General features: G+C 38.1%; 1 protein-coding gene across 3 annotated transcripts in view; it reads right to left on the bottom strand.

Moving 5' to 3' along the window:
- Myo9a (myosin IXA) overlaps positions 1-21,881 on the bottom strand; it is a 196,257-nt gene that overhangs the window by 57,037 nt on the left and 117,339 nt on the right. For 2 of the 3 annotated variants that reach the window (XM_055621828.1, XM_055621829.1), the window contains 8 exons: positions 20,434-20,514; positions 18,701-18,811; positions 17,241-17,363; positions 14,478-14,627; positions 10,146-10,465; positions 7,792-9,342; positions 4,968-5,049; positions 4,257-4,469 (listed from right to left, as the gene is read on the bottom strand). In XM_055621828.1, coding sequence (XP_055477803.1) covers positions 4,257-4,469; positions 4,968-5,049; positions 7,792-9,342; positions 10,146-10,465; positions 14,478-14,627; positions 17,241-17,363; positions 18,701-18,811; positions 20,434-20,514 — 2,631 coding nt within the window. The remainder of the gene's footprint in view (positions 1-4,256; positions 4,470-4,967; positions 5,050-7,791; positions 9,343-10,145; positions 10,466-14,477; positions 14,628-17,240; positions 17,364-18,700; positions 18,812-20,433; positions 20,515-21,881) is intronic. The other variant, XM_055621830.1, reaches the window with a different exon arrangement.

Genomic DNA, 21,881 nt, shown 5'->3' with positions numbered 1-21,881 from the left:
TATAAAGATAAAATCAGAAACCAATGAAGTAGAAAACAAAAAATAAGCATAATAAATAAAAATTATAGCTCTTCGGAAAAGATGAGACAGACAGCGATGTGCTATAATTTGGAAATGGTATGACTCTCAAAGGTTTTTGTTTAAGATATCAAAGCAACAGTGTTTAGACACAGGGCTTGAAGAAGGTGACTATATCATTATCAGTCCATTGATATACCCATAATGTGATGGCAGACCTAGTGGGAGGAACTAGGCGATGGGACATGTCTTGGGAAGACACACCCTTACCCTTGTCAGCCATCACAAAGGATATATACTGGCTTGTCATAAAACCAAAGCAACAGAACCACGTGACTACATCTATCATTTATGCTGTTACTTCAGGTAATTTTGTTACAGTTATGAAAATCTAGCTAACTTAAAAATAAACACTAATCTAAAATATAAGAAACAGTCAAGTGGGTGTGGTGGCACAGGCCTACCACCAGCACTCAGGAAGCAGAACTTTTTTTCTTTGTCAGACATGCAATATATTGATTTCTAGGAGTTCCAGACCAGCATGGTCTACTATAGCAAGTTTCAGCCCAGCCAAGCTATAGTGAGACACTGTCATAAAACACAAGGGGGAGGGAAGTACTCACTTACACACAGTGATTTTTTAAAAAAAAAGTTGTAAGAAATCATGTTCCAGACTTCTATGCAAATAAATATTTAAAGTTAGATGACCTGAATAACTTCATAAACAACAAAAAGTGAAGTTTACCAATAACATTTTAAAAGACCAACTTCCTGGCCAATGGGTGGTGCACTCCTTTAATCCCAGCACTTGGGAGGCAGAGGCATATGAATCTGAATCTCTGTGAGTTCGAGTTCAGCCTGGTCTACAAAGAGAGATCCAAAACAGCCAAGGCTACACAAAGAAACCCTGTCTCAAAAACCAAACAAACAAACAAAAAAGAACAACTTCTCTAAAGAACGGAAAAAAAAAAAAAAAAACCTTAGCAAGGAACTATGCCACAACAATAGCATTATTTTTAGGTGGTTTAAATCTGGATAATGGCAAGGAAAACAAACAAATAAACAACTTAAGTGTAGACAGGTATGCTTCCTGTACTAATCTCATAGATAAGGAACATAAACAATTTTACTAATTCATCATATAGAAGATATACAGAAAGTCATCTTTAAAATGTAGCTTAGCAGAATATGCTCTTTTTTTCCTTCTTGGGTAAACAGCAAGGTGGTAGACATTTAAACCAAGGGAGGACAGCACACAGGGGGTATTTAAGAGGATAAAAATCCCAGAGGTAGAACTGTAACTCCTGCCTACCCTCCCCTGCAGCATCAATGACTATTAATTAACCATCCTGACATAATGTTTACCTCAAATTCCCTTTAGGTGATTAATTTGCAATTGTTTTAATCCTGCAAGATCAGTAACTTTAGAAATAAAAAGAGCAGATGGCCATTTCTGCTAAGAACTAATGCCATACTCCTTGGTTAGCATATATTGGTGATAACACTAATTCGTCCGGGGAGGGGGGGGGAATCGATTTTTTAGAAATTCATGTCCCCAATAAACTCAGATTTACTTTTAAAAAATGTGCACTTTGTAATTCCAACAAAAACGCTGAATAAACAGTAAGATTCATCATCACAGTATGAAAGAATGTTAAAATATGACACATTTTCAAGATCAAGAGAAAAACACATTTTAAAACCATCCCTTCCCTCCCTCCACACCCATACTTCACCAAGTATCTACTAGCTTATTCTACAAAGCAAAGCTGCTTCATGCAAGCATCCACCAGCAACCAGCACCACCACCTGTTCCTCAAACACGATAAAAGAGGACAGTAAGAAAGCTAGAGGTGACTAACACACTGTGCAGGAAGGTGTTCTACGACTACAGGCATGCAGTGACTGTCAAGCAGGTGAACAGAGGCTAAAACACCAAAAGGAGCCAAATGCTCCAAGCAGAAAGCCTAACTTCCTGGTTCATCCCAGCAAGAGTTCCCAGTGTGAATAGTATTCTACCACTGAAAGGACTAAGGATTGTCACAAAAGAAACTCAGGAACAAAGCAACAGTTATAAAGTGCTAAGTTCTTCCATAAACAATAAATCTATATGAAATAGATCAAAATATATTTTTCAGTAAGATTTGTTTGTTCCACTGTAAAATTGTAACTATTATACATATATAATTATTTATAACTCAAATAAAGGGCACCTTCATAACAGTTACTAAATCCTACAGTCAAGAGACCTGAGCTCTATTTATACACATTAACAGAAGAATACAAATCATTTCTAACTTCTGCAAGTTTCAGGTTTATAACTCATTTTGTTTTTCAGGGAGCAACATGTCCTGCATTTTGTTTGTTTTGGTCTCCACAGAATGTCAACATTACTACTTAAAAACGAAGTCTAGCCATCATAAGAGATAAATACAATTAGAATATTTTAGAAACTTGAAGAAATTCTAATTGGGTGTAAACATAATCCAAGCCTAACAGTTTGAACCTCAAATATGTAATGACTCAAAGATCATCATAAACTTCCACAGTGAACAGACATTAAAGACTGGAGAACCAATTTATATAGGGAAATTAAAAAAAAAAACAAAACTATTTCATCAACCATAATGTTTTAGTTCCTATTAGACTTAGTTAGTGGAGTCTCTATACTGGCATTTCCTAGAACGATCACAGAATAAAATGTGAGCGCGTGTGTGCACGTGTGTCTGTCTTCCTCTATCGCTCTACTTTTTCCAGAGAGAGTCTCAATCTGGAACCCTGGATAGCCTGGCCTGACAATTGGTATGTACACCAAGGTGGCCTCTGATACCCAAATGCCAAGTGCCGGGATTAAAGGCATAGGTCACATTGTCTGGCTTTATGGGGTTTTTGTTTTTTGTTTTGTTTTTAAGACAGAGTCTCTCGCTGAATCCCGGAGCTTGGCCATGTGGTGAAGCTGACTAACCACAGAGCCCTTGGGATTCTCCTATCTAAGCTCTGATGTTGAGGACTCACAGCAGCATGCTTGGCTTTTTACATGGATGCTAGGAGTCTAACCCCAGGACAATGAGCACCAAGCACATCACCTAGTAGCCATTATCCCAGTACAACGAATGAAACTCTCTTCACTTTAAGGTATCTACAAATACAATCATACATGTTAACATATTTACCTAATTGTGGTTCGGATGATAATACAAGTTATATTCTTAGCCAAAATAAGTATAGTTTTATTCAAACTTAACTAAAATGTTATGATTTCTGGTTAAACAAATTCATACCATATACAGCCTTCTATTTGGTTGGGTTAACCCAGGATGGCACATCTTCCTCATTAAATTACATGTGTTGTGCTTTGTTAGAGATCAAGCCAGAGTTTTACAGGTACATTTCGTTTAGTGTTCTAAGACAGGATTTTGCTTTCTATTTTACCCTACCCTTCAATTATGTAGTTCATGTTGGCATCAAAACATGACAATCCTCTTGCCTCAGACTTATAAATGTGTGACCACATCCATCTTCGTCTTTGGTTTCTGAAAACATGGTCTCACTGCATAGTTCAAGCTGGTCTTGAACTTGAGGTAATTCTGTTCCACCATGCCCAGTTGAGTTATATAAAATGCATGTCTCTTTTCTATTACTGAACATAAGGAAGGCAGGAACTTTAAAAGCTTCCCTACCTCTAATTGCCTACCTCTAAGTGAATAGTCTTTCAGTTAAAGTCTGAATTCATTAAGTAAGTATCTTACTCTATATACCAGGTCAGTAAAACTATGACCAGTTCTGCATACTTATTAGAAATGCCATGGCCTTTTTCACCTTCTTGTCTTTAATTGCTTTCACATGGCAATTGTCAAGTTAAGTATCTGCAAGCAACAGAGACCATGATCTACAAAGTCTAAAATATTTATTATCTGGCCCTTTCCAAAAACAAAAATAAAAAAAAATTTAAAAACTTAGGATTCCTACTCTAGACCTTTAAAGGTATAATCAACATTTCTAACAAGTGCTAATTTAAATAATCTTACTTTTGGCTAATTTATCATTTGATATGAACAGTTAAGGTGCCCCTAATTTGAGTACTATTACATTAGACTTAGCTTATGTTGCTGTGTTCACTGAGGCTTCTCATGTACAAGCCATTACATGGAAGAGGCTGTGAAGGTTAGCTGTAGATTAGCAAAGACTACTCCGAGCAGATCTGTTTGCTGTTTCTTTCTTATTACTGTAAAAATTACCATTTCGGAGTCACTGTGAGAGGCCTGACCCAGGCTGGATACAGGCCCTAGCTCAGAGTGAGAAGCTTGGTCAAGGGAGAGAAGGGGCTCAATAATGTCATCGTAATCATCTTCCTCTGTATCCCCCTCCCCATCGGCAAAAGTACCTCTAGTCAAGAAATCGGAGCGCGTCCGCGCCATTCGAGCTTTCTTTTTATGGGCCGGTCTGGCAACCTGCTTGACCAAATGATAAAACAAATAACACAACAATGTTTTGTTTTTGTAATTTGGGAAAAGATGCCAATGAAAGAGGGCTCATGAATGTCTGGAAACTTCCCTCCGCCCCACCAAGCCCTGTCTATTAGCAGAAGTAACAGGGATGACCAAAAAGAATCCATATTCATCACTGTGAACAACGATAAGGGTCCAAGCTAAGTCTACACTATTCTCCTCCGTACTGAACTAAGTCACCCTTCACTGCCACAGGCCACCAAAGTCACCTGAACAAACTGTCCTTTATTTTTTCTTTGCCTTAGCAACTTCTTTCTTTTAATATAATTTGTACTTTTAGGCACCATTCCTTGCCTAATTATAAAAGCTAGCCTACCGCTTCTTTCTCTAAAATCCCCTAAGAATAAAAGGGTACATATGGTGTTCTACCTACAAAAATAGTAAATTCCAAAATAATGTGTACCTATTCTAATTAAAAGATAAATGGGATCCAATACTTACCCCTTGTTGCCCAGGCCCTGCTAACTTAGGTTTCCAAGCTGGTTCATCTTGTTTGTGGACTTGAGGATTTCTACTGCATACCCTTTAAATACAATAACAAGATTATATTTAATTCCTAGTAGATATTCCATTGAAGTAATCTTAAAGTATGGCATTAATTGTATATATTTTTTGAAGCAGTGTCTCTCTATGTAGCTTTAGCTGTCCTGGAACTCACCAAGAACATCAGTCTAGCCTTGGACTCAGTGATCTGCCTGAATCTGCCTACTGAGTATTAGGATTAAAGGCCTGTGTGCCACTATACCCTGCTCTGAATTATAATTTAACAGGACAGAACAAGTCAGAAGCCCAGCAAATTCTATAAATAATTTAAGATCTTAGTCAATTCCAAAACCTGATTTATTATATTTATTCTCATATAGAATGTGTATGTTTATGAGGCATGCAATACATGGACATATAAGGACGCACTTGTATGTGTCTGTGTGTCACCCTGTGAAAGCCAGAGGACAACACTAGGTGTCTTGTGTCCCTCAAGTACCTGGAGTGTACTTGTTCTGGCCAGAGGACAACACCAGGTGGGCTGTTGTGTTACTATGTGTCTGGTGTCCCTCAAGTACCTGGAGTGTGCTGTTCTGGCCAAGCTGGTTAGCAGCAATTGCCAGCAGGGCTGTTGTGTTACTATGTGTCTTGTGTCCCTCAAGTACCTGGAGTGCACTTGTTCTGGCCAGAGGACAACACTAGGTGTCTTGTGTCCCTCAAGTGCCTGGAGTGTGCTGTTCTGGCCAGGCTGGTTAGCAGCAGTTGCCAGCAGGGCTGTTGTGTTACTAGGTGTCTGGTGTCCCTCAGGTGCCTGGAGTGTGCTGTTCTGGCCAGGCTGGTCAGCAGCAGTTGCCAGCAGTGCCCCAGTGTCCACTAGTGCCCAGAGCTTGGGTTACGCTTGTGTGCAGCCACTCTCAGCTTTAGTGTGGCGCTGGAGATCCAAACTCTGGCCTTCATGCTTGAGCAACAAGTGTTCTTCTCCACAAGGCACCTCCCAAGTCCCTAGATTTATTCTTCTCCAATCAATACTGTGACCAAGAATCTACACACATGATGAATTCTTAAGAGGCCCATGCGATAGTCACTGGGTACATTTCACTATGGCAACATTTCGTTTGAGAGAGGTAGTAACAAAATTGGTTAAGAACCAAAGCCAGTTCACTAATGAGAAAATGAAAATTCTAAATTCCTCACATCTTTAGGATACTTGTCTTAAAGAGGTTCTTCACATCATCATAAAATATATGTAGTAATGAAGATCCTGTTTTACTCTGGGGTGGTTCTTGTTAGTTAGGAAAAATATCACTTTCTGAACACTTCTAAGTTTTCATCTACTATCTTAACATTAAAACTTGAGACTATGTAGAATAATATGAACAATGGCAGAATAAGAATTGTTATTAAGCAAAATGAAGTATGCTGCAAACAATACAGATACTATAGTATAGTGCTGGGTTGTGAAAGTTTAATTTTGTCTGAAAAATTCTGTGATAAGACTGTTTTATCACTAAATTCTATGTAGAAACAGTGTCAGAATCTGATGAAAATTTAAACAGTACCTAAATTTTCATGGGACTAATTACTTTAATTCAGTATTATGAGTTTTAAAATTCATCCTTAGATTACAAATTCCTTGGGAGTCAAGACTTAACTATGAGCATCAGACCAGTTCAAAACAGATAGTAACTTGCAACAGTAGATGGTAAGTTAACTGTTTTCCCTTTAGCGATCTTTTACATAATATTCAAAAATGAACTCTAGGGGTTGCAAGAGGTTATCTTGGACTGGGGAGATGACTCAATGAGTGCCAGCTACAGAAGCCTGGTACTTGATAAGCATGTATTATGTCTCAGGTTTGATCCCAAGCATTAAAAATTTAAAAAACAAGGCAAAACAAAAACCATAAACCAGAAAACTGCTCCTCATGACTGTTACGAGTTAAAACGATTTCGTGGTTATCATCATTTAAAGCAAACAATTATAAAAACTAAAAAGAATCCCTTCTTACAATAGATGCCTAAAGCTGTTCAATTCTTAGAAACATAAGACAGATTTGGGCATGGTGGCACAACACGTTTCATAGCCCCAGCCCTCAAGTTGGCAGAAGCAGGCAAATTCTCTGTGAGTTCAAGATCAGCATGATTTACATATCAAGTTTCAGGCAGTAAGGTCTACATGTAAGACTCTGTCTCAAAAATATATAAACAAAAATCAAAAACCAAAAACCACAAAGTAGAAGGTAGTTGCCCACAAGAGAAGAGCTATTTAGTGAGTGAATTTCAATACTGAAAGATGAAAAAGACATGTTGTGTGACAACTTATATACAACTAATACTACTATACCATACACTTAAAGTTTATAAGTTTCATATGATTATACACCAAAGACATAAAGACATTATTGAAAACTACAAATAAGCCAACAGTGTGACAAAACATGCTAAGTTCTGAAAAGCCTCACAATAGTATAGTTTGGATCAATACATTTCATAGCTCTACAGCAACTAGGACCTGCTGAATGCCTAGTACAATGGTAAACACTGTATTGCCCTTTTACAAATGCTTTTTCAATTAGCAAGGAAGAATGCAAAAAAAAAAAAAACCCACAAACAAACAAAAAAGTGCTATCTACTTTCAAAGATTCCTAGGGTCTAATTACTCATACTTTTCGTAGATGGAAAAAACCCACAGATTTGAGCAGCACTCGTGGACAGGGTGGAACACAAAGCACTTCAACAAAGAAACGTCCCACTTAACAGATGAAAATAAAAATTTCACTTACAGTGGAATAATTGTATTGTCTTTTGGTGTGAAGAAAATGGTTCTTGAACTTCTGTCTCTGGAAGAGTCATCAGATCTGTGGCCATAAGAGTGAGCTGACCTAAAGTGCTCTTTTTCTGTAGTACGATTATTAGAGAATTTAACAGCAACATTATGTTGGGTGCCCATTCTTTCTGTCTTTGATAATTCATTGACAGTCCTAGATTGGTATGGGCTTCCTTTTTTTTCAAAGAACAGGGTGACAGGTCGGTCTTTTGTGGGTAAAGAAATGGAGGGATTGTCTTTTGTGGCAAGATCGGCATCTCTTTTAGTGACTGCTGATGGGGAACCTAGTACACCAGCTTCTACTTTACTTGGGGTATTTGGAATATGCAAAGAAGATGGCCTCTCTACTCTTTGTCTTGACTGATAAAAAGTTGGTGCCAAGAGAGAATCCTCCGTTCGTGACTGTTCAATTGTCTTGAAGGCTTTACGTTCCTTCTCTAAGATATATGTCTGCTGACGAATCTGTTCCATCATTTCTTTTTCATTCTGCTGCTGTAGCTGCTTTTGCCTTTTCTCCTTTTCAGTATTCAGCTTTTCTAACTTCTTAAGCACAGTACATGAAGAATCTGTATTCAAAGAAATCACCTGATCTCCTGAAAACTGACACTTCCTGGCTTCTGTGGCTTCTCTTTCTGGTAGTTTGTTTCTTTGGATACTTGTATCTAGCTGGGAACTTGTTTTCAGAGGTTCTTGATGGGGAATATAAAAAAATGTAGGCAGACTACTTGAAACAAAAGAATCTCTCAGCTGAGGTTTACAGGTGATAGGCTCAGAACTACAGACAAGCTCTTCCTTTGCAGCCCCAGAAGATGCTTCTTTTCCAGCCACTGCAAAGCTAGTCTCACGTGAGGCACTGAGGGAGTTATCTTGTGAACCAACTTTCAGATTAGTAGATACACTGGGTGATGAAATTTTCAATTCTCCCTCATTTGAAATGAGGGACTCAGGTTTGCTTTTTTGGTTCTCCTCACAGATCAGAAGTTCTAAGCTCCCTTGAGAGCTCTCACTATCAGGTGTACCCTGTGGAGACTGAAGGCTTTCAGGCATTAACTCTGTAGACCACCTGCGTTCATCTGAAGGAGATATGCCACCAAGACAACGGACTTTCAGCAATTCTAAGCTAAATATAGCTTGTTCTAATTCTCTCATTCTCCGACTTTCTCTTTTGGCCCGACCTACTTTCTTCTGATGGAGATCTTCCAAGGACTTGGGCCTCTGTCTTACAACCACATCTCCCTGCAAGTCTGTACCACTTTGGCTTCTGCCTTTCTCCTGTTGCTTTTCTGAAGACTCCTTTGAGAAATCCAGTGAACTCTCATGGCTAATTCGATTACTTTCTATCACAGATTTATATTCCTCTATGGCTTTTACTCTGTTGTCGAACGAACAATCCTCCCACTCAGAAGGGTCTGAACCCTGAATTTGTAGAGTTCCATGTGCCTTGATATGCACCAATCCATGCTCTAGTTTTGTTTCTTTCAGCATTTGCTCTTTTAAAGCTTTATATCTATACAAAAATAGACAAAGTGGGTTATAGATAGCTCTTGGTTACCAATGAAGATAATTAAATTTACTATAGAAACACTGTTTGAGGTGGAGCCTTGCTATTCTTAACTATGTTCAAAGTTGGCCTCAAACTTAGCTAGGACTAGTATGTACCACTCTACTTATCTATGTATTTCTAAAACTAACTTGGATGTACTAGTTCAAATTTTCTTCTTCTTCTTCTTTTTTTTTTTTTTTTTTTTTTTTTTTTTTTTTTTTTTTTTTTTTTTGGTTTTTTGAGACAAGATTTTTCTGTGTAGTCTTGGCTTTCCTAGATTTGTTTTGTAGCCCAGACTGGCCTCAAACTCACAAAAGTCTGCCTGCCTCTGCTGGGATTAAAGGTCTGTGTCACAATTCCTGCCTATCCTCTTCTTTACATAAATAATTCCTAACTAGATAATCTAGAAAAATGTTAGCTAGACAAAAGTTCCACTAATATCATTATTTTCATATAGTACAACAGAGATCTGTGTTCATAAAGTAAGAAAAAAAAGTTGAATATTTCCAAATTTGTAAGACTAAACCAAATGCAAAAGTTTTTTTCTAAGCAGTTATAACCATAGGTCATGGAAGTTTCCAACCCGATTTAATTCAATGAACATTTACTTAATTTCTGCTACAACCCACACAATACAGGTTAGAGCTGACAGCATTTTATCACAGTCTAGTGATAAAAACATAACTGATAATAAAAGTATTAAAGCAGGTTTAAAAAAGAAACTATGAAAACAGAAAAAAAAAAACGGTTTCATTAGCACAGATTACCTTTGTCGTGCTCGGAATCCTCTACATATTGACTGTAAAAGGATAATTTTGTTCCTTTGTTCTTTGTACTTCTTACTTTGCCTGTAGCCCCTCCATCTTGCCTGTATACAGGTAGCAGCCTTGTGCCTGCTCCTATAGAGTTCCTTCCATCGCTGCTGGATGATGACAGCTGCAGCTCGTAACTCCAAGTATCGCTGTCTCTCTAAGTGAGCACGCCAGGAAGCCTGGAGAAGAGAAGCTGCACTAGCCATTACGAAAGCATCTTTCTCCATAGCTGCATTTCTGATATGCTTCTGATTTAGGTAATTCCTCCAGAATCGCTAAAGGGAAAGAAAAGAGAAAATGGCTATTACTACTCGTTTCATAAAAAAGGTTAACAAGGCTAAATGTCTATGTCATTAGTACTTTCAGTATATAAGTAGCTAAACTGCTGGAAGATAATATTAATAATAATGATAACAATAACTATAATTGTGCTGGTGCTCTGGGTTTGGTCTCACCTATAACCTGCCGCTGAGCTCTCAGAGGGCACTGCTGCTATAAGTTTAATGGAGACTAGTACTACTTTACAAGAGGTGCTGAAGATCACCTCTAAGACTGAAATGCCGTAACAGATAGGATCTTCAGAGATGCCAAAGCCTTAAGCAAGTACCATGCCCACTGTTAGGGATTTGCAACCACTGATGAGCCTAAATGTGCCATGCTGATGGAGGCCCTTTATGCTAAGCACTCAATCAACCTTATTGAGGTTGATGAACACAAGAAACTAAGAGAACAGAAAGGCCTCAGCAAAAATTCACCAAGAAAAAAAAAAATCCACGAAGATGTTGAGGATTATGGCAAAAAACTAAAAACTTCAGGTAACACTATTATTCAAGAATACTTAAAATGTAAAGTAATAAGTAAAATCTTGGCTCGTTAGAAAACAAATAAAAGCCTTATTTATCAAAACTTCTTATTTTAAACTGGGCCCTGGGGCCCTGCAGAGACTGATACCCCAAACAAGGACCATGCATGGAGAGGATCTAAGACTCCTGCTCAGATGTATCCCAAAGACTCAGTCTACAAGTGGGGTCCCTAGTAAGGGCAACAGGGGCTGTCTCTGACATGAACTCAATGGCCAGCCCTCTGAACGCCTACCCCTGGGGGAGAGGGGTGCAGCCTTGCCAGGCCACAGAGAAAAACAGTGCAGCCAGTCCTGAAGAGACCTGAGAGGCTGGGTCAGGTAGAAGGGGAAGAGGTCCTCCCCTATCAGTGGACTGGGGAGGGGCCTAGGAGATAAAGAAGGAGGGGGCCACAGCTGGGATACAAAGTGAATAAATTGTAATAAATAATAATAATTTTAAAATTCTTGTGGATATTAGGCATATAATATAGGATAATTATACTAAAATCTGTACACCTAAAGAAGCTAAGTAAGGAGGACGCTGAGTAAGATGTTCAATCCTCATTCAGAAAGGAAAACAGGATAGACATTGGAAGATAGAAAAAACAGAGAACAGGACAGGAGCCTACCACAGAGGGCCACTGAAAGACTCTACCCAGTAGGTTATTAAAGCAGATGCTGAAAGTCATAGCCAAATGTTGCTAGCGTGCAGGGAATCTTATGAAAGAAGGGGGAGTCAGAAAGACCTGGAGGGGACAGGAGCTCCATAAGAAGAGCAACAGAACCAAAAAATTTGGGCACAGGGGTCTTTTCTGAGACTGATACTCCAACCAAGGTCCATGCATGGAGATAACCTAGAACCCCTAGACAGATATAGGCCATGGCAGCTCAGTGTCCAAGTGGGTTCCCTAGTAATGGGAACAGTGACTGTCTCTGACATGAACTCAGTGGCTGGCTCTTTGATCACCTCCCCCATGTGGGAGAGGGCAGCCTTACCAGGCCACAGAGAAAGATGATGCAGCCAGTCCTGATGAGACCTGACAGGCTAGGGTCAGATGGAAGAAGAGGAGGACCTCCCCTATTAGTGGATTTGGAGAGGGGCATAGGAGGAGATAAAGGAGGGAGGGTGGGATTGGGAGGGGATGAGGGAGGGGCTACAGCTGGATACAAAGTGAATAAATTATAATAAATAAATAAAATTTCAAAAACAGGAAACATTCTATAAAAATTTAAAAAATCTTATTTTAAGCAATATAACCTAGATGAGGTTAATTGTACAATTTAAATTTTTTATATATTTTCATGCTCTGCGAATTAGTAAGTTCTATTTTCTTTCTTTTTATTTATGTATTTTCTTTTTGCCATGGTCTCTCTATTGTAGGTCTGACTGTCCTGGAATTGTATGTATATAGGCTGTCATGCTGCCTTGAACTCCAAGTAATCTGTCTGGTGTTACAAGGATTTGAGAAATGAAAAGAGAAATGAATACACTGGCACATGAGACAACTTTCTGAACAGTACACTAATAGTGCAGGCACTGATATCAGCAATTAACAAATAGGATGTCATGAAACTGAAAAGCTTCTAAAAGACAAAAGATTGTCTGTCAATAGAACAAAACAGCAGCCTAAAGAATGGGAAAAGATCCTCACCAACCCACATCCAAAAGAGGGCTGAAATCCAAAATATACAAGAATTCAAGAAACTAGACATCAACAAACAAATAACCCAATTAAAAATGGGGTACGGATCTAAACTGAGAATTCTAAACAGAAGAATCTCAAATGGCTGAGAAACACTTAAAGAAACGTTCCTCATCCTTAGCCATCAAGGAAATGAAAATCAAAACAACTTGGAGATTCCATCTTACTACACCTGTCAGAATAGCTAAAATAAAAAACACACCTGACAGCTCATGCTGTTAAGGATGTGGAGCAAAGAAAACACTCTTCCATTTCTGGTGGGACTGCAAACTTGTACAGCCACTAGAAACATCAATATGGCTCTTCCTTAGAAAATTGCCAATCAATCTACCTCAAGACCCACCTATGCAACTCTTGGGTACATACCCAAAAAACAACCCATTCTACCATAAGGACACTTACTCAACTACATTCATAGTGGCTTTATTCATAATAGCCAGACTAGAAACAACCCAGATATCCCTCAACTGAAAGGTGAATTTTAAAAAAGTGGTACATTTACACAATGGACTATAACCCAGCTGTACAAAAAACCAAAACAACAAAAATCATTAAATTTCCTGGCAAATGGATGGAACTAAGAAAAAAATCATTCTGGGAGAGGTAGCTCATACCCCTAAAGACAAACACTGTATGTACTCACTTATAAGTAGATATTAGCTGTAAAGGATAATCAAGCTACAAACCCAGAGAGTCGGAGTATTAAGGAGGGCTTAAGGAAGGACACAAGGATCTTCCTGAGAAGGAGAAAGAATAGGCTTTGCAAGTGGACTGGGGGCCAGTGAGGACAGGAACAAAAGAAATCAGGTATTGGTAGAGAATGGAGTGACAGAAATACTGGAAGAGATGACTAGAATTGGGGGGGCATTTCTGGAGTTGAAAACCCAGCACAGTGGAAATTCCGTAGAATCTATGAGTGCGACACTAGCAAAGATACCTAGTAATGGGGAACACCTGAACCGTCTATCCTCTATAACCAAGCAAGGCCTCAAGTGGAGGGATTCGGACACCAAGCCAGCCACAAATCCTGGGCTCCACAGTTTGCTGTGCCTGTAGGATGTGCTGGGCCCAGCATAACTGTCATCAGAGAAACCAGACTTTATTAAGCCAAATATTAGAGCACAGAAAGTTCTGCAGACGAGGAAAGATTGAAAGAGCCAGAGGGATCAGAAACACTACAAAACAAAAAGAAAAACAAAACAAAAACAAAAAACAAAACCCCACAGCCCACAATCAACTGACCAGGGCTCAACTGGGCTCACAGAGATCAGGGAGCTGGTATGGGTCTGATGAGGTCCTCTGAATATATGTTATAGTTGTGTAGTTTGGTGTTCTGTCTCTAACTCTTCTGCCTGCCTTTGGCACCCTTTTCCTCCTACTGGGTTGCCTCACCCAGCCTTTCCAGCCTTGATGTGAGAATATATGCCTAGTCTTATTGTAGCTTGTCATGCCATATTTGGTTGATGTCCCTGGATAGTCTGTGCTTTTCTGAGAGGAGGTTAAAGGGGGATGGATCCAGAAGAAAGAAGGGGAGAGAGAGTGGGAGAAGTGGAGGGGAGGGAAGCTACAGTCAGGATATAATATATGAAAGAAAAATAAATAAAATAGAAAAAAATGAATATGATTCATTCTCATCTCTAAAGTTTCATTATTATTTATATGTTTCACAGTAAAATTGTTCTGTTTACTGAATGAAGGTCAAACAAAGTCACTCTCACACAAAGAATTACTTTCTCATCCCACCTGGATAATAATCGTTGCCTGTCTCAAATGAAGGAACTGCTGCCTACAGAGCAAGGCTCTAAACCACCTCTGCAACAGTACGATTCTGCGAAGCACTTCTTGATGAAGCAGATCTTGTAAGTGCTGTCGTTCATGTTCCTTTAGGAAAACCTATTAGAAGAAAAAAAAGACAAGGGATAAAGCTTAAGAAGAAATGAAAACTATTCATGAACTGTTTCTGTGGTAAGCTTTCAGAGACAAACACATATAATAGCAGGCATGCAAATCAAGTGCAGAAAAATAGTTCTGTCACCTGGACTAAAGTAATCACTCTCATACTAAATAAAAGATACTAGGACATGAGAGAGGAAATGGGAAAATGAGAAAAAGTACCAAGCTTCCATTGTCAAACACTTTACTACTGTCTGCACTTTACTTTTGCTTTACTACTGTCTCTAATCTGGAAAAAAATCACCACTGTAAAAGATCAGTATACCACTGGTTAATATGTCACAATTTTTGAAAATGTTGGAATAGGGGAACTGAGAATCACAGATCTTAAAAACTGATTATAATATGAAGGAACCAAGAATAACCATCTATTTGAAATCTAGTGTTCATTAAAGACTTCTTACTCGCCACAGTCAAAAGCAGGTATATACAAAGGATAAACTAGACATATCTCCTTGAAATACAGCTATGGTTCATCTTTAAGGGCAAGTAGATATTATATATCAAGAGTTAAAGAGTGAACTACTAAGGACTGGAGATAGAAGATCTTATCTGAGCAACAACAGGAGTTAGAAAAACTAAAACCCCTGAACAATAACTCTTCATAAATTACTGTTAAATATTATGATGCTACAATATGGAAGTGTTTTTTATTCGTCTTGTGTTTTCTGACAAATGCTCATTTAGCCCAGGCTGGCCTTAAAATTCTCTGCAGTTGAGAACGGTCTTGATCATTGATTTTCCTGGCACTGCTTTCTAGTGTTTGAATTATAGACAGACACTACTACTGCCCAGACAATAAGGAGAAGCAGTCAGTATGAGTAAAGAAAATATATACATTTTTCTTTTTTAATTTTTATTTAGTTATTATTTATTACAATTTATTCACTTATATCCTGGTTGTAGGCCCCTCCCTCCTTTCCTCCCAGTTCCACTACCTTCCCTCTCCTTTTTCCCTCCTATGCCCCTCCCCTAGTCCACTGATAGGGGGAGTCCTCCTCCCCTTCTATCTGACCCTAGCCTATCTGGTCTTATCAAGACTGGCTGCATCATCTTCCTCTGTGGCCTGGCAAGACTGCACCCCCTAGTGAGAGATGATCAATGGTTTTTCAAGACAGGGTTTTTCTGTGTACCATTGCCTTTCCTGGCCTCGCTTAGTAGACCAGGCTGGCCTTGAACTCACAGGAATCCACCTGCCTCTGCCTCCCTGAGTGCTGGGATTAAAGGCATGCATCACCATGCCTGAAGATACATAAATTTAACGGGAGTCTATTAAGCATGAGGTCAAAGTAAAGAAAGTAGCATATTTAAGTGATTTTAATGGGCAGAATGAGTTAAATGGAATGACTAAAATAGAGCAAAAATAGCAGTTTAATATTGTCAAAGTAGGGCTGAAGAGATGGCTCAATGGTTAAGAGCACTGTCTGCTTTTCCAGAGGTCCAGAGTTCAATTCCCAACAATCATGTTGCAGCTCACAGCCATCTAGAATGTGATCTGATGCACTCTTCATGTATGCAGGTATGCATACAGATAAAGCATTCACATACATAAAGATAATTAAATCTAAAAAATATTGTCAAGGTAATAAAGAGAAAATTATCTAAAGAACAGAAATAAAATGAAATCAGAAATGGACAAACAGGCTGAGATATGAGAATCATTTCGAAGAAAAAAATAAAAAGAAATTTGGCAAAACAAATCAGAGAGTAAGCCCAAGATGATCATGGTTTTCTGCTTGAAAAATGAAGGAAGGAGAGGAAGAAATATAAATAAAAGATAACAAGTTACTGTGGACAAGGTAAGTTGGTCATTTCAACAGGCTACGACATGATTTGAATCACAGCTGAAGGTATAGTCAGAACTAGAGTACTGGCCAGAAATTCTGTGACTAATACCGATTACATTTCATTTTATGTGGCGGGGGTAGGTCAGATAACAACTAGAACAGGCAGTTCTCTTCCACATACCACAAGGGCTCTGGGATTAAACACAGGTTATCAGGCTTGACAGCAAGCACCTATATGCTAAGCCATTAAAAAAAAGAAAAACAAGACCTAGGGTCAGTTAGAGGGTTTCCTGGGTAAGTATCATCTCATGAACATAAGAGAAAAGGAGAACCAACCCCTGAAATCTGTCCTCCATGGGTGTGCTAGCAGTCACACATTACTCACACAAAAATACAATAAGACTAATAAGTCAAATTTATGGGCGCCCAAAATAGCAGAGTGGGTAAAGGCACTTGTTGCCAAGACTGAAAACTCCAGTCTTATTCCTGGGACTCAAATGGTAAAACAGGAGAGCTGACTCCGTATTTCTGCCACTGACGTCCACAACCATGCAATGACACATCTCTGCCTATATACATACACATAAATTAAAAAACAGATTAAACAAACAATAAGTAAATCTAAACATTTAAAACCACTTAGCTTAATCAAATTCCTTGTAATACTTGATACATACTATCTTTTCATAAAACTCATAGACAAAGACAGGTCTTATTATTAAAGTATAAAGTACTCTCAATTTTGACTAAGGCTATATATACTTACCATGGTTTTTCCAACTTGATAATTATCAGGATTAATATTGATTTTCCTTAAGAAGTCTTGAATGTTAAATTTAGATGGAATAATATTTCGAGGAAGAAGCACATGAAAGTGGCTCACAAAATCCTGAAAAGTAAAAGAAAATGGTATCAAATCACTAAATACCTACATGGGTATTATGTCCTAAACTGACTGACTATCCTTTTATTAATGGGTTTCTCAGTCTTTTAATAAAAAGGAAACTTTATTTAAAGGAATGCAATGGGAAAGAATATGAATACACTGCAAGAAAGCAGTGAGCCACATGAGTGAAGGTACTCTAGGGTCTTTTTTATCATTCTTTTAAAAGTAGAAGGTGGCAAACTGGCAGGGCTAGCAAGAGCAGGTATGAGAGTAACCAGAATTATTATATACATGTATAAAATTATTGAAGAAGAAGAAGAAGAATTATTAATAAAAAATAGGATGAAACAAAGTATTTTTTACTTTAAAATCTAAATAAGGGCCAGAAGAGATGGCTCAGTAATTAGGAGTACTGGATACTCTTCCTACAGTCGGGGTTGGAGTCCAGTCATCCACGGCTGCTCACGGCCATCTGTGCCCTGTGCAGGGGAGGATGACAACTGCTTCTGTCCTTCAAAGCCACTGCACTCAAAGGGTGTGTAGCTACATATGCAAGCAAAACACCCATAAACATACAATAATACATAAAAAGATCTCTTTAAAATATAGTTATAAAAACACAGTAAGGGGAAAGATACTAAGTTTGAAACATTATGTTATCAAATGGAAACTAAATTAAAGTTAATTATTTTTTTTTTAGAAGGCCATACTAAAAACCAAAGAAAAGTCATTTCACAGGAACCTGAAATCTTAGTAAGGGGAGAAAAGAAATACAGCAGCTAGTTGGACACACCAGTGAGAACCAAGCTTTTTCTTTCCATACTGAAAAAACTGCTCAGTTCCTGAAAGCTTCCAATATAATTTTTACACACAGAGCAGTATCGCTAATGATTGCTGAGTAACAACACTCTAGTAGTTTCCTAGGTAAAAACTCTTACTAAGAAAACTTACGGAAAAACCAAATGAAGCCTTTTTATTTGACTAGATAATTATGACTAAATTATTTCATTTATTGGAAAAAAAACCAGTGTGAAAACTACTAAGTTGTGGTCACACTTAATAATGGCAAACATTCAGATCAATGAGAATAGCCAAGTACTGTATTTTATCACAACGTATACGTTCAACAGGACTGCTGTCCTTCCAAAAGAGTGAGTACCCACAACCTTTTTCAACTCCGTATAAAAATAGCAAAATTAAAACATGTGAACAAGTCCCAAAATATATAATAAGCAACACATGTAGAAACAATTTATTTGACAAAATACATATGTATATACATATATATTCATATAAAATATTATATATATTCATGTAAATATATTATAGAAGCAAATAACCTGGAAAGAATATTTTGAGCTATATCCTGATTGGCGAATTCGAACTGTTTCCAGCATCCCAGTGTACCGAAGCTGTCTTAGTACCAAGGTATCATTGAATCTTAAGGGCAGCTAAAACAAACAAAGAAAAAGGTTAGTAGATCTCCAAATTTAGATCTGTCTTTAAAGGACCTTTGAGTATCCAGGGACTGACGGATTAAGATGCAGTTAAAGAATGAACAAGCTCTTCTAACCGGCAACTTATATAAAGATGACTATCCTGGCCTGGAGTTATGAGGGAGAAAGCAACTTTCCAGGCTCCTATAGTCAAGAATGCAAATGAACAACAAAGCTTGGTAGAAATGTGCCTGTACAGATGTCTCACAACTCAGTCACTGCAAACTAATGTACTTAACCAACTGTTGTTTATAATTCTGTGTTTCATCAAGATGTTAATCTGATAATGTCACTAAATAACTGACCTACTTCAACTGTTACTTAAGCTAAAAACTGACAAAATTTGATTTTATTTCCCTAATACTTCTGCTTATGACACAGGCATGCAACACAGAAAAGGGGGATAAAATACTTGTAAGTCCTGGGAATGTTAAACTCATTTATTACACAGGCAATCACAGGATCTTGTTACCCACCCTAAGTGTCTCGGTTGCTACATTTCTAGGCATTTTAAAGAGATAGATGTATTTGTAGCTTCTGGTATTACATCCTGGTCAGCCTCTTAATGTTATTTTTAACGATCTTCTATTAAGACAATCCCAGATGAATAATTCAAGTTAAATAACAGGACTTAACATATATATGGGTACTGTTATATATATGAACAGATATATATATACAGAACTCATCCTAGGACTTCAAACACTATCAACTCAACTTTCAAACAGTAAGGTCTCAATAACTGGAACTCAAACTTCTACTCAATACAAGCAGAAACTAAGCGCTTCATAGCTGTATGCTATTAATACTCAAAAAGGACTATAAATTTAGTACTATAATTAGAGTAGATTACACAGATGAAATACTGAAGTCATGGAATAATGAAGTAACTCAACTATATTCTGTGTCCACGACATACATGAGGAAGTCAGAGGACACCTTACTGGAGTCAGTCTCCTTCTACTATATGGTTCTGAGAATAAAAATGTCACCAAACTTGAGTCAGGAGCCTTTACTTGCTGTGTCATCTCACCAGCTACAAAACAACACTTTTAAACAGCAGAATCGTATACTGTTTATTAAAAGTGAAGTAAAGTATGGCTGATAATGCCTACAAGCTGTCCCCTGACCTCCACATGTGCACGATGGCACTTGTGCACATATACATACAAATAAATAATCAAGAAAGATGAACTTATTGTCTGCTGTATTTAAGCTTTTTTTGCTGCAAACTTTTACCTCTTCTGTAGTGCTAATTAAAGGCACTACAACAGAAAAAGTAAGGGTAAACATTTCTAAGCATAAAAATACTAAACAATTTTTAAGAGACATAGACTATACCCAAAAAGAGGAGAGTAATAAAATTTTCATAGGAAAAAAACCCTTTTTTTTCTGATGGCATTTCAAAGGGTATTAATAGTTGCCTCTAAGACTCTAATACATGCTGAATCAACTCCACAAATACATATTATTTTCTATACAAAAAGTATGCACAGTTTCTCTGTTCCCGTTTAAGGGAATTCAGATTTTGTTTTGAAGATGTGACTGGTGTGCTGTTGTGTGTAGGATACTTTTACCTTCTCAGCATTTGAACGGATGCATTTTACAAAATACGGCTCTGCCTGCCCGAGTGTCTCCATCAGCTTGCTTAAGGATGCCTGCAATAAAAGCAGTGACATTAGGAAGCTCTTCCAGTCAAGACGCAGCAATAAGCAGCTTACAGATATAAACAACGGTGTGGCAAAATATGCAAAACCTTCTAGACAGACACACAAGGGTCTGTTTCTGAAAAGGAAATGGTGTACATTCCTATTCTGGCTAAAGCAAGAATTGCTAAGTTAACCTTAATCTTAAAGCTCATGCCCCAGCAACAGTCATTATTGTAGATACATTTCAGAATACTCTAAATAGAGAATAGTTTTTCACTATTCTTCACATTCATTAAGTAACTTTGCTCAAACACACATTCCAGGTAGTTCTTCTCCCCCAACTCCTATCTGTTCTCTGAGATAGGGCCTTTATATTTGACCAAGGTTGACCTATAACAAGCTATGTAGCTCAGGCTGCCCTTAACTTGTAATGTACCTGTGTCAGTCCTCTGCATGCTGGAATTAGAGGCATATGTCACCATGTCCTCCCCTGATATTCCTCCATTCTGACCAACTTTTAAAATCATCCAGAAAAGAAGCTCTACCTTAAATTAATTTTTATGTTTATGGAGGATATAGTGATATTCTCTCTTCTACAGTTGGTTTTATACATATCCCATTAAGTCTGGCTAAAGGCATTATCAGTTTTTGATCAGCTCAAACAATCAGAGCTTTTATTTTACTTACTTTCTTCCAAAAGTCTTCAGGTTTCATTTGTTTTCTTTTTCTAAATTTTTCTTTTTAAGATTTATTGTATGGCTGAGCATCTTTCAGATTTATGCCCATAAGAGGTATAGCTGGGTCTTGAGGTAGCACCATTCCCAGTTTTCTGAGAAAGCGCCAAATTGATTTCCAAAGTGGTTGTACAAGTTTACATTCCCACCAACAACGGAGAGCTCTGCTTTCTCCACATCCTCTCCAGCATGTGTTGTCACTTGAGTTTTTGATCCTAGCATAGAGAGGACTTAAGACCCCCTGCTTAGATGTAGCCCATAGATGTAGCTCAGTCTCCATGTGGGTTCCCTAGTACGGGGAGAAGAGACAGTCTCTGACATGAACTCGGTTGCCTACTCCTTGATCACTTCTCCCTAGTGAGGCAACCTAGCCAGCCCACAGATGAAGAGGATCCAGGCAGACCTGATGGGGCCTGAAAGGCTAGGGTCAGATAGTAGGGGAGTAGGACTTCCCATATCAATGGACTAGGAGAGAGGGATAGGGGAGGAGGAGGGAAGGAAGGAGGGTGGGACTGGGAGGAGATGAGGAAGGGGGTATAACCAGATACAAAGTGAATAAATTGTAAATAATAATAATAAGAAGAAAAAAAATATTAATTTTATTTTTAGTTACGTGTCTGTGTGTGTCTATGTGCTACAGTG

Source organism: Psammomys obesus, unplaced genomic scaffold (assembly GCF_907164565.1).
Source record: "Psammomys obesus unplaced genomic scaffold, mPsaObe1.curated_primary_1811, whole genome shotgun sequence".
Taxonomy (NCBI): Eukaryota; Metazoa; Chordata; class Mammalia; order Rodentia; family Muridae; genus Psammomys; species Psammomys obesus.
This window is presented reverse-complemented; position numbering and strand designations above follow the sequence as displayed.